The sequence below is a fragment of the Lithobates pipiens genome, unplaced genomic scaffold (assembly GCF_037356315.1).
Source record: "Lithobates pipiens isolate NorthernLeopardFrog02 unplaced genomic scaffold, aLitPip1_a1.2 Scaffold_13, whole genome shotgun sequence".
NCBI lineage: Eukaryota > Metazoa > Chordata > Amphibia > Anura > Ranidae > Lithobates > Lithobates pipiens.
The window spans coordinates 235,828,191-235,841,952 of NW_027507718.1; the positions used below are offsets into that span (position 1 = coordinate 235,828,191).

Here is a 13,762-nt window from a genome sequence, read left to right on the forward strand (position 1 = left end):
TGGCAATTACCCAAATCTGGTCATTTTCAGCACCTTCTCTTTTTTCTCCATAGTAACTTTAAAGAGACCCTGTTACAGGTAAAATCATGGAAAATCACATTTTAATTGCTTACTTGCAGTGTTTTTCCATTGCACTAACAATTTTTTTAATCACTTTAAATGTGCCTTTGAACTTGCTAAATGCATAACTACTTCAGAAGATTCAAATTCCTAGCAGTCTCCTATGTCCTAGCCCTCTCCGCCTCTAGGAGCGTCCGGTTAAACTCTTTGCCGGCCAAGGTCTTCCACACCTCCCCTCTTTCTACGTAGCTGCAGTAGGGAGGAGAATAGGGAAATACTATTGCGTGTTACATGAGTGATGGTTCTGAATCTGCTGTCATCACATCAACTATGCTGGCACCCAGCAAATGTCTTAAGTCGGCCCATACACAGATCGGAATCCATTGATTTTGACATTTGATGACTGCCATGTTGCAATAGCCACTAGGGACACATGGCACGATCGAAAGTAACTACCCTGGTGCTGATTTTGTTGCTTTTTTTGGTAGGCTTTAATGACTTGGGCAAGCCATACACACAAAATCAATAAATTCCTCCATCCAAGCTAAACATGCATGAATGTCCCCTGCCAGCTACTGTAATCAAAACAGCTGCGACACTAATGGTCGCCTAAATACCTGAAAAGTGACTTCATTTGATGGGATGCAGTCATTATTCAGGTGATAAGTTTATACCCCGCTGATTTTCAGACTTCTGTCGAGACAAGTATGGCCAGCTTAAGTTGGGAAACCATATTTTTTTTATGGTTGAACTAGATGTACTTGTGTCTTTTTTTCCAACCTATGTAATTATGTAACTATATTGTGGTAAAGCTATAGAGGAGCTTTTACCATTAAAAGAGAGAAGAAGCAGCAGAAGCAGAGATCATCAAAGCCCTTCTGTCTTCGATAGTACCCAACTATTCAAGACACCATGCTAGATACACTATATGGTCAAAAGTATTATTATACAGGATTTATATAGCACCAACAGTTAGCGCAGCACTTTACAAAATAAAAGCAGACATTACAGTTGAATTACAATTTGGTATAAAAGGAACTTGAGGGCCCTGCTCAGAGCTTTTTTGGGGTTAAAAACATGGCGCAAAAGCACCGCTCAACAGTGGTCAAGTGCCGCTAAAACAGTACCCCATTGGTTTATTTTTAATTTAGACTGTGTTGGGCTGTTATAATGTGAACAAGCCCTAAATCCAATTTCATTTAAGCCAGCTCACACTGGTGCAACATGCACTACGACAGAGCACAAGTCACATGACAAGTCGTGTCCCATTAAGTGCAATGAAACCATTCTAATAGGAGTGACTTGAGTCGATCCGACTTATAAAAAGGTTCCTGCACTACTTTTGGTGCGACTTTGGCATGACTTGCATTGACTTGTTACAGAGTGCATATGCAAGTCATGCCAAAGTCGAGCTGGAATGTCATGTCAGCTTTGAAGTTGCAGCAGTGTGAACCGGGCCTAACACAAGCTATTTACAATATTAGAAAATGCAAACTTTCAGATCCCGTACATTTTGCCCATGCAGCAATTGCTGTACTGATTAGAGTTATTATACAAGATATATGTAGCGCTAAGGTACGGCATAGATGAAGAGGAGATATTGTGTTCTCCCGGAAGTTAGCACGGGAAGCCGTCCCTGCCGGGGAGAACACAGTGAGCATTACTTGTGGCTATAGCCACTGACAATAATTGCATGCTAGAAATCCGACATGCTGGCTGTAGCTAAAGCCTAGTATACACCATTCATTTTTTGAAGGAAAAGAAACCGACATCTCCAGTCGGAGCCACTGTTCTAACAATCCAATGTTAATATAGCGATTTCCCCCGCTGAGCTATTGTGTTCTGAAACGGGGAAGGCCTCCCGGCCAGAACACTCTGGTTGTGCTGATCGCCCGCTGGTTTTCGAGTGGCTTCTGTCGAGCCAGCTGCCATACACACGGATTGAATGTTTTTATTGAACCGGCTGATGTCACCTGACATTTGACCCATGTGTACTAGGCTTAAGTCGATTGATGGATCAACTTGAGTACAATCAGTCTGGCCATACATGGATCGAATCTCGGCCGTTCCCTGCTTCCAGTCTTACACCCGGAACTATACAAAGTCTGTCTGAGTGTGGCTCAGCCATTCATTGACGGCTTTGTATTCTGTGAGTGAATACAAAGCTCCCTCTGACTTGCTGTCAGAGAGCATGACATCAGAAGTCTATGGGAAATCGCAGGTAACCCACACAAAAACCTTGGGTACAATGCTCTGCGGTTGGACTGTGTGAGATGGCCCTAACCAGTAAAACTTAGTGATCCCCAAGATGCAATCTAATAAACACTACATGTGATTATGTACAGTACTAAACAGTCCACTTTGAACGTCAGTTACCTGCAGGCAGTCAACAAGGCTATGAGCAAAATGTAAACATTAACCCTAGAATTATTTGGATATATGCACATCAGGATCAACATATGTATTTAAAATAAATAAAAAATAAGAATATGTACAAAAGTTGTGGCACTGAGCATTTTTACAAATCTGAAATAATCAGACCTAGATGTGCATATATTTTTAAGTTACTGAAGGACTTACCTCATATGGTTCAGATGCTAGTTTGGAAAATGTATCCTTGCCACTAGGTTTTAGATCTACGTGACTTCCATATGACTCCTCATGGTAGTCCTCTTGAAGTGGTTTTAAATCTGGTGAATGAGTAGGAACTTGATCTTGACCATCCATGGGCCGTACATAAGCAGTGGGCTTTGGGGGCAATGTACTATTTGACAAATATTTTGGGAAAGTTTGTGAGGAAGGCACCAAATTAGCAACAGTAGTAGCAGTGCCTTCTCTGTTGCCTGTGTCACTCAAAATTGGAGATTTTGTGGCACGGTGGTGAGATTTTGCATGGCTTTGGCCGCCCCGCGGCTTGGAATCAACTTGATTGCTGGAATGTAATGGGGACAATGGCTCAACTGGAGGTGACAAGGACGACAGTAGAGGGGAAAGGGCTGAGATGGACGCAGGGGAGGATGACGGTTTAGCAGAGCTACCTTCTTGAGTTTGCTTGACACTTTTCTCCATAGACATGACGCTTGTACGCTGCTGAAGGCTCACACGACTTTGACTGTGGCTCCCTCTCAATTCATTAGAGGATAGGACAGAACCTGTATGAGGCCTTTGCCGGGACCCCAAAGACCGACTGTTAGTGCTGTGATAAGAGTGCTGCTTATCTGATTTCACTGGTGAAGAGACTGGTAAAGCACTTGAAGGGACATGAATGGGATCCTGGCAGGACTTTACACCTATAAGTTCCTTTACTTCTTCACAAACCTCTTCATAATTACCCAGCATGCTCTGTATACGACTTGACAATTCATCCCCTTTACGTGTCTAAAATAAAAAAATAAAAATATTAAAATTAAAAACATGTTGCAGGGAAACAAAAACACACATTTTTACTGATTTTATTTTTATTGAAGAAGAAAACACTTTATATGTAACAACTGTCATAGGTCAAAAGGTTGTCACAATTTTTGTCCTCTTTCCAGTTAAAGAGTTTGATTCCTTTTATCCTCAGAAACAAATTTTACAGCATGTTACAAACTTAATCTGGAATATCACTAGCAAAATCAGACACAAGTTACAAAATAGCTGTAAATCTGTCTCTGTGCAACCCCTTGGACCCAAGCTTTATGGGGGTCTCGACTTCAGCTCAAGTAGAATTGAAGCTCCACCCCCAGTCCAACATTCATCGGAATTTGAAGGAAGAATGGTAGGGGCAGGGAGTTTAGTGTCATGAAGAGGTGAGTCCTAGTCTGGACATTAGTCAGAGCCCAGGGCTCACACTAAAAACATGTACACAAAAAAAGCCCCACAAAAATCACATGCACATTGAAATGTGTTTTGAAGAATTTTCTTTAACCCCAATTCCTCAAACACCACTCAGAAATAGATTTTTTTGCAAGCTCTATTCACCAAATGACCCGGCCAAATTTTGCTTTGCAGAGGGCCTGCATCCAATCAGAGGCTAGCAAAGATACAAATGGCCAGTTTTATTCCTGCATATTCATCAAAAGGGAAGGAATGGTAAAGATGCACTGCGACACGTTTGTACACAAAACCAAATGTTTTGTTAATGCTCAAGCTTAGGAGGCTGCAGCGAGGAATGGTGACTAGTGAGTGAGGTAGAAGGGAGAAAGGTTAAGTATATGTAAATAGTCACGTTAAAGCTCAACTTCAGCTGTCACTTTAAAACAGTTTGTCTGGACTACTGCCTTCACTAAGTGATGAGCCTGCCAGGAGCACTGTTTTAACTGTTAACTGTGTTAACTGTATGTAGCATCAGCTACATACTATATACAGCACTATCTTCTAGCATTGGTGCATCAACTTCCTGTCCATCTCCTGGAACAAATAGAGTAGGCCATTCAGAGGAAGATTTTTTTTGGCTGGCTGAGATGGACAGATGACATCACAAAATCTACCTCATCCAATCACAGGAAGCCTTGCATTCATTCATAAAATACAAAGCTTCCTGTGACTGGTTGAGCAGGGCTCAGCCCGACTCAGTTTTATTCCAGAGGCAAGGCGAAAACAGCTCTGTACATTGTATGTAGCTAATGCATTTAAATGTATTTAAACATCGGTCTAATAAAAAAAAATAATAATAATTAAAAAAAAGACAGCTCTTTTTTTAATCCCTTCACGCCAGTCATAAACATATGTGGCAGCATGAAAGGTGAGAGGGCACTCAATTGGACACCATGCTGAGGGCATACAGAATAAGGCTCACTGCAGTGCTGTCACATATATACTTATGGCTGGCAGGAAAGGCTAAACTAGCACTACTATAAGGATGTAAATAATGATATATAAATAATTTGTATGCCATTTTTTCAACTTTGACAACCTTTAAGAAACGTTGAAAACAGCATACCAGAAGGCGATGTCACACTCTAGCGGGGCAATGCTTCCGCTGTGCCTAGAGTTACTATTTTGTAATGCTTAAAGTGGTTGTAAACCTCAGACTTGAAATATGAACAAGGCATATCCCCCTATAGTATGTACTTGTATCAAATAAGAGTACCAAGTGTCATATCTGTCTACTGCTTTGTTCTTCTACCATCTGCATGAGTGACAAGTTTTCCTGACACCAAGATAATAAAGGAGGCAGGGTAGTGATCTTTGTGCTGTGTATAGGGGGCATGTCACTTTTGTCCAATCAGCTTTCAAGAAATCTCCTCACTGAGCTCTACAGAGTGCAACTTCAGCTCTCTGTCCCCTTTTTTCAGGAACTCCCAGACAAGCTTCAAAAAAAAATGCTGGACTTTGAATGGCTGTAAAGAAGAGAAGACTGCAGATAAACAGGTAAAATGTATGTAGGATGATTTGTTTCATCTCTGTGTAACACCTGATGCCAGTCACTTCACTGTGTATATATGTAAAAATTTGCAACCACTTTAAATCAGAACTACAGGCTATTTTTTTTTTATTTGGTCATTTACACTGTGCTCTGTAATTGACCAAGGGGAAAAAGAACGCTATGCTATCCCTTCCATGTACGACAGCTAAAGGTCTTGTATATGCAGCAGGAAGAAGTATGGCAAGAGCTGTATTATTTGACATAATGTTGAATATTCCAGACAAGCTCGTTGTGAAAGCTTGTCCTGAAGTTTTAACTGTTAGTGCAAATATTCCAGACTGTATTTAAAGTGGAACTTTACCCAAAATAAAAAAAAGGTATAAAAAAAGAATGTTCTTTAAACAAGAAACACATTTCACAATAATTAGCTACCAAAATTAGTATGTGCTGTAACTTGTCTCCAGCATTATTCCTTTTTTTTCTTGCTGGAGGCTGCCATTTTACTCAAGCCCAGAGCCCTTGAACAGCAGTAAATCTTTAGGCCATCAGCAGATCGGCCTCTACAAATTCAGCACAGTGCCTAAAAAGAGAGCAACAGAGCATGTGCAGAGCAGGGGGAGACAGTGTATTACTGGATTTTAAACAGTAAAAATACTTATTTTTAAGTATAGCTATACCTGTAAAATGGACCAGTCTGAAGAGATCCAGCAGGACTAAATTTTCTGACTAAAGTTCCACTTTAATTGTATTATTTTATAATGAAACTCAAGCAAGCAAAACAGTCAATTAAAAAAATATTTTATTTTTCACTCTGAACAACAAGAATGCAAAAACGAAGACCCATTTCATACTGGGGCGCTTTGCAGGCACTACAGTGCTAAAAATGGCGCCTGCAAAGCACCTTGAAAGAGCCACTGCTGTGTCTCCGGTGTGAAAGCCCCGAGGGCTTTGACACTGGAGCAGTGTGCTGGCAGGATGGTAAAAAAAAAAAAAAGTCCTGCTAGCAGCATTTGTGTATACAATGCTCCTGCACTTTGCGGTGGTTTCAACCCTTTCTCAGCTCCTAGCGGGTGGGGGTAAAAGGGCCCAGCTAGCGGCCAAATAGCGCTGCTAAAAATAGCGGCGTTTTACCACTGATGCCACCCCACCCCAGTGTGAAAGGGGTCTTAAGCCCATGTGAACAAGGACTAAGTAGGGAAGCAATGTTATCTGGAGGTCAGATCCCATCCTAAATTTCAAAAAACTTTTCAATAAAAAACATTTATATGTAAAATAAAGAGGGCAATGTGGAGAGATTTCCTTTGTTACATTCTTCAAAACTAGTTGGACATGGAAAGTAGGTCTGTCCTCACTGAAATGTTGGCGGTAGGGTTTAAAAAGAAAAAAAAATGAGACGGAGATGGTAGTGGAACAGCAATGCCATAATGGTGTGATCTCTGATGCATGTTCTCATTAGATGGGTAGGGTTCATGGAAAGGTAGAGAACTAGAGGAAGGGAGAAGACAACAGTATGGCAGTAGTGGCGCTGCAGGTGGTGATAGTGCAAGCCGATATATATGTGAAGCATTTTGTGCTGCATCAGGACAGTACAATTAGGGAAACTAACATTTCCATGGTGAGGGCCTTTTTGTAACCTCAAGAACTATCCTGAGTAAAAGGGACCACAGCCATTCCAAGGCGGTATTCTTGTGTATATTCATTGCCTATATCTTTTCACGGATTTTGTTCAGAACATTCCAAAGGGTATCCTTGTCTTTCTGAGGCCGTGGAAGAATAGCAAGTTATCTGCTTTTAGCGGGCCTGGTCTCAAAACTTGGCCTTGCAGTAGACGGACTTGGCCCCTCTTCAGGCACCATAGACACATTCACTGTGTGGTTGCGGTGACATTGCTGTCAGAAACAACAGGACTGCTAGCATTATGCTCCAGAGTACTGGCAGTATTAGCCTCTGCCACAGATCCCTTCTCGCTCCTCCTCTGAATTGTAGTTGTCATGGAAGTTGCTTGCCGTTCTGAAAATGAAAGAAAACATGAGCTTGCAAGTCTTAAATTTGAAGGAGAAAAAAATTATTGTAAACTTATCCCTGAAAGTTCTTACATTGCTTCAGAAAGCTTAGTAGGTGAAAATGCAGTAGAATAGTATTCTGCAAGCCCCTACTCCACTATGACCTTTTTTCTGGAGAGGCAGCTCCTTTCTAGAACGGTCTACGATGCCACTCCATTTTGTTTTCAATGTCTATTATATTTTTTTTTGCTAGTTTCCAGCTACATGGCATTCCAATTGTTCAATGCTTTTGGAATTCTAACTGGACAAATCAATCTTACACTGTATTGTTCAATCACTATAGCAGGTCATAAGGATAAATTTACAGAATATTGTAATTGGGGGAGTGAACTATGTTGTGCATAATGATGTAGTGTTGGTGGGTCAACATCTTCAGACAGCAGATCATGATGATCAGTATCATTGGAAGACTTGACATTGTATTCTAATTTTTAAAATACCTTTCTTCAGTGTGGTTGTTGTCATTTGCCTTTTCCCTTTTTTGGCGACGGGATGAGAGTAAGTGTACCCCTTGTTACCCATTTATCCAAAAAGTGGAGTCCCTTATCCTCTCAACATGGGTACAAGATGGATTGAAAAGGGGCATGTTGCCTCTCCTTTCCCCCCTGAAAAGTACCCTCCCAATGTTGAAGCACATGGAATGGTATGGTTGAGGAGAGGAGTGCACGCTCACGTCCAACTCCCCTATACTGACCACTCTACATACCTAGATAAGGGTATTTTATGGATTTTTTTTTCTTAAACAACTAGTAAAGATTTTAAAACAAACACTCTTATCCAAGCATGCAACCTGGGTGGCCAGAAAATGGGAGGGCAGCGAGTGTGGGGCCAGCAACTCCCCCCCCCCACCCCAAACACCTTAAACCAGATCAAGCTACATGTCTTCAACATTGGGAAAGTATCTTGCAAGGGAGTGGACAGCAATGCCTCCTCTTTTGTAAGACACCTTGTCCCCATGATGAGGGGACAAAGGCATCATCTCCAAATTCCATCTCCCAAAAAAGATGCGTGGATGTGGGAGAGGGGCTTATCAAAAGCTAAAAGCCCCCTTTAGAATAAGACACCCCCAGATATCCCCCCCCCCCCCCACTCATTCAAAAAACACACAAAAAGGGTAATTTTTGGTGGCAATAGAAGGATGTCCTCATGTAAAGTCACAACATACAGCATTTCAGAGCCACATCACTCATGATTGGCCATCTACCACCCCACCGATGTGCCTACTTCAGAGTCAGACTGGTAAATGAAAGACCTAAAAATCATCTATGGCCTATACACTACAGATAAATTATGGTAAATTATACGGACAGGAAAATGTTTGCATATGTGCCGACATTTGTGCATGAAAAATACATTTGTCAATTCTGTCACAATGCACGCTAATGCTAAATAATAAAGTACTTACTGTCGGATTTTGATTGTTTCTACCAATTCAAAATTGGTTTTGGAATATGTGTTCCCAAATCAGGGAAATCTTCCTGTTGTCTTAAGAACGATGGTCAAGCTTGTCATATAGCTCTTTGTGCTGCTAAAGAAGGCTGACAAACGATATCAAAGCAGCTGATGAACATTTTTGTAAAAAAATCAAAAATAAAAATTTAAATCCCTGGTCCAACACACATTTCTCTCAAAAACAAATGCTATACACACCTTAGAAGGTTAAAACCAATTACAACTTACCACCAACCATCTCTTCATCCCCGCGTCCCTCCTAGAACCACCATTTTTTTTCTACGTGTCCTCAGGCTGATCAAATGCAAGTACCAATACTATTATTACCTTAGGCCGGCCATACACGGTGAAAATGTCTGTGGCCGCAGGAAAGGAATTTGCACAGTGTTGACAGGGAATTTAGAAATAGTCTTCTCCTGACGGGGGAAGCAGTCCCTACTGTCTCCACTGGGAAAAGGCAGTAATTAATCGCCAGATAATCCGGCAGGCTGGTTGTACCAAAGTTGATCAACTTGGTACATCCAGCCTCGAATCTCGGCCCTTCCTGCAGAACTGGCCGAGATTCGAACAGTATATGGCCGGCCTTACTTTATGTCACATTTAAACAAAATAAAAAAAAAGGTCAGACTAGGCACACAATTTTTACCTTGTAAGGCTCTGGAAAAAGGGGTGCATTATCACTGAATGGGTGTCTTTCTTGTAGAATCTCCTGATTTCGTCTCTCGCGTTCTCTGATTCGAAGTAAATTCCTCTCTTCATTGTATAAGCTGCCAAATGAAATAAATAATAAAACTGGTCAAACCTTTACACAGTACACCATCTACAAAATGATATAATAGCATTAATCTGCCCACTGTATACTTCCTACTGTTACCTGCATTAGCTTATTTAAAAAGGAAAAAATAAAAATAAAAAATTATCCCCACGCTTGAGCAGTCATAAATAAAACAAACATACAAAAACGACGTCTCAGACACAATGTATACACAAAACAAAGCAGCAGCATTTTCAGGTATTTTGCTGTACTTTGTTTTCTTTTAATTTGATTTGAATGTTTTCCCTTTCCTGATAACTAAATTTAAAAAAGCACATTAGCGGTCTAAAGCAATAGTTAAATATAAATTAAAGCTCATCTAAACCCCAAAACATAAATGGAATGTAATGCAGCTTAACAGGCATAAGATGTAGTGGCTGCTTTATTTTACAAGGCTCTTTACACCTGGTAACCCTACAAATAACAAATTTTTTGTCCCTTTGTGTATACTCCCATTTCTTCATTGTATCTATGGAAGCTGCAGGCTGGGACTTCAAGCAGATCTGCTTTTGCTCATCTTCATTAAAAGAGGAAGTAAACCCTAATGGGTTTACTTCCTTTGTCTCCCTGCAAAGGTAAAGCATCATGGGCTACTATGCATTGCATAGTAGTCCATTATGTGTCACTTACCTCACAGGAGCCAGCGATGTCACCACTGTCCCCTGTAGCACGAAGCGTCCATCTTCTTCAAGGTATCGCTGCTCAGGCCACTCACAGTGCTGGAGCAGCGATGACGTCACTCCCGAGCATGCGCACAGGAGCCCCCATCAACGGCATATCGCTGTTAGCAGCGGCATGTTCAGTGCGCCTGCGTACCGCTGTCTACGGCACATTCGCCGTAGACAGGGGTGGCTGTCTTTTTGTAAATACCTCATAAACCGTGTAGGTTAGGAGATATTTCTTGGACCTACAGGTAAGCCTTAATCTAGTCTTACCTGTAGGTCAAAGTGGTTTGTAAGGGTTTACAACCACTTTAAAGCGGTTGTATACTCCACTTACACATTTTTACCTACAGGTAAGCCTATTATAAGACTTACCGGTAGGTAAAATTAATATATTCACCTTGCTTACAGCCTCTGACGCCAGCAGCACGTTCACTCTAAAGGTCTTGCGGATGTAGGCAGATATTCAGAGCGCCGAGCCGCAACAGACTCCAGCCACTCAAAGTACCAGAGTCGGGAACCCAGGAGAAACACAGGAGGGAACACGTCGGCTCCCTCAGCGGTGACCAGGAGGAGGTGCAAGTGCTTTGTTCTAAGTATTTCTATGTGGTGCATACTAGCTGTTTTATACCTTTGCTTTACAGTTAGTTTTTTTCCTTCTTTTCTTCCAGGGCATACAACCACTTTAAGCAGGGTACATGCTATAAGAACCAGCCAAAATGTACTACATGGGTGGCCCTGCAAAATAACACCTAAACAGCAAATGTATCCAGACAGGCGCTGGTTGCGGCTGTCTGAAAACAACAATAGCCTCAGCAGCCACACGGTACAACGTGAATGGGGGGGGGGGGGGGGGGGTTTAGTCTGTTTAAGCTTTATGTGATGACTTGATGGGATTAGTATCTTACAAAGATAGAGAACATTGTTTTAGTTGTATTCTGACAGGAAGTGACAAAGACACTGCATTCATTTTCAGGCCAAGACCATTTTCAGCAAGTACAGAAGACACTAGGTGACCTTGTCAGAAATGCAACCACCACATCCAAGGATTGGTAGGCTGCAGTATATACAGTTTTTGTGTTTAGATGTGCTTCAATGATAAAAACATAACTAAGTTTTCATCAATACACAAGGATATACAAGGTATTAGTATAGTTGGTCATGTGTCAAACAAAATATGCTTTATAATGCTTTGAAATTCCTGCATCATCAGCAATGGCCCTTATCATATACTGCTGGCAAAGGCTGTATCAGAAAAGGCGCAGCTGTGAAGGTCTGAGCTGCTGTACTCAGATAAGAAGCCAAAAAAGTGAAATGTTTAGCTAAATGTTCTCAAGAACCAAGATGAGGCATATAACCGTTTTTTTTTTTTTGTTTTGCTTTTTTTTTTATTGACAGCTGCTAACCTGACAGGTTAGCAAACATAAGATGCCAGCTATTCATATGGAAACTTTTGGCTGCTAAAAGAAACATGCGCTTTAAAGCAGAATTTTGGGAACACAGTACATTACAAAAACACACACACACACACACACACACATACATATACATATACATATATATACACACATACACAGTGCTTAACATAAATGAGTACACCCCTTTTCAAAAGTAAGATTTTAACCAATATCTATGAACAATTTCCAAAATTTTGACAAAACTGAGTTTCATAGAACATTTGTTTAGCTCATTACACGTAAAGTAAGGTTGATAATAGAACTTGGATTACAAAAGTTTCAATTTTACTCAAATTTGTGCAAAAATTACTACACCCCACAACAAAAACTACTTCAGCTAGTATTTTGTATGACCTCCATGATTTGTAAGGACAGCACCAAGTCTAGGCTTGGAATGAACAAGTAGTTGACAACCTATTGCAACAGCTATCTTTTTCCATTCTTCAATAAAATACTATTTTAGAGCCTAAATTTTGAGTGATGCTCAACTTGTCTCTTCAGAATTCCCCATAGTTGTTCGATTGGGTTCAGATCAGGAGACATACTTGGCCACTGAATCACTTTCACCCTGTTATTCAGAAATGCAACAGTGGCCTTAGATGTGTGTTTTGGATCATTGTCGTGTTGGAAAAGTGCAGCATGACCAAGGGCACGGAGTGATGGTAGCATCTTGTCTTTCAATATAGAGCAGTACATCTGTGAATGAACGATACCATAAATGAAATGCAGCTCCACCCACACCAGCAGCACTCATGCAGCTCCACAGAGAGACACTGCCTCCACCATGCATTTTTATTTGCACTCCTCTCCTTAGCAATGCCATACAGTTTTGAAGCCAGTTTCAAAAACATTTATCTTGGTCTTATCAATCCAGAGTACACAGAGTCCCAGTAGTCTTTTAGCATGGGTCCTGGAAAAAAATTTTGTGCATGGGCTTTAGGAGAGGCTTCCTTTGTGGACGATACCAGCGCATGCCATTCTTCTGCAGTGTATGCCGTATTTTGTCACAGGAAACAATCACTCCAGTTTGTCCTTCTTTAGCTAACCACAGTCAACTTGCATGGCGATTTTCTTTAGCCATTTTTAGAAGACGCTCCTGTCGAGGTGTTAACTTCTGTGGACGGACTGGACATCTGTGAGATGGTTGCAGTTCCATCTTTGTAATTTTCTTTACATCACTTTTGCTACAGTATTCTGACTGATAAGTAACACTTTGCTGATCCTCTTGTAGCCTTCACCTTTCTTTGTGTAAATTATTTTCTTTCTCAGGACTTTCATTGGGGTGTATTCATTTTTGCAACATGGTATTGAATTATTTAATTTTTAATTTTTTTAGGAAAAATACTTAGTGTGTACAAATTAACAAATCTTGGTTGCAATCAATGGCCTGTATTTGTGGGAGTATTTTGTAGTATAGTGTCCCATAAAAAAAAAAAGATTCTCAAAAGGAAAATAAAAGGTTTTCTAACAAATCTGTTGGGGTGTACACATTTATGCTAAGCATCAGTTTATAGTCCAGAAAAATTATTATAACAATGTGATAGGTTGTGTAATCATAAAATGCCCATCCACAAATGGAAGCCTCCACAAGGGGATTAGAAGCACAATCCAGCAGGAGCTACAGAGCATACAAAGAAGAGAGGCACCTCTAAGTGTAACAATATGGTTACATTTAATAAAGGTACAACATTTACCAACTCGCGTGGTTGACGATAGGGATGAGCTCTAGCGTGTTCGCACATTTCACACGCAGAACCCGCCATGAAGTCGGCAGTGATGTGATAATCACAGGCAGTACGACACTGCCCAATCTCTGCAGACGCACATCGGGGCAATGAACCACACAGGGGAACCTAGTGAATGACCTGCAGAGAGCTGGGACCAATGTAACAAAGGCTACCATC

General features: G+C 41.0%; 1 protein-coding gene across 4 annotated transcripts in view; it reads right to left on the reverse strand.

The window, feature by feature from the left end:
* The window catches only part of AFF1 (ALF transcription elongation factor 1), a 204,314-nt gene that overhangs the window by 149,235 nt on the left and 41,317 nt on the right, over window positions 1-13,762 (reverse strand). For 2 of the 4 annotated variants that reach the window (XM_077476366.1, XM_077476365.1), the window contains exons 2-3: window positions 9,572-9,692; window positions 2,641-3,438 (exon numbers count right to left, since the gene is read on the reverse strand). In XM_077476366.1, the coding sequence (XP_077332492.1) occupies window positions 2,641-3,438; window positions 9,572-9,692 (919 nt within the window). Of the gene's footprint in view, window positions 1-2,640; window positions 3,439-7,016; window positions 7,421-8,878; window positions 9,012-9,571; window positions 9,693-13,762 lie in introns of those variants that run through there. The other 2 variants (XM_077476368.1, XM_077476369.1) reach the window with 2 other exon arrangements.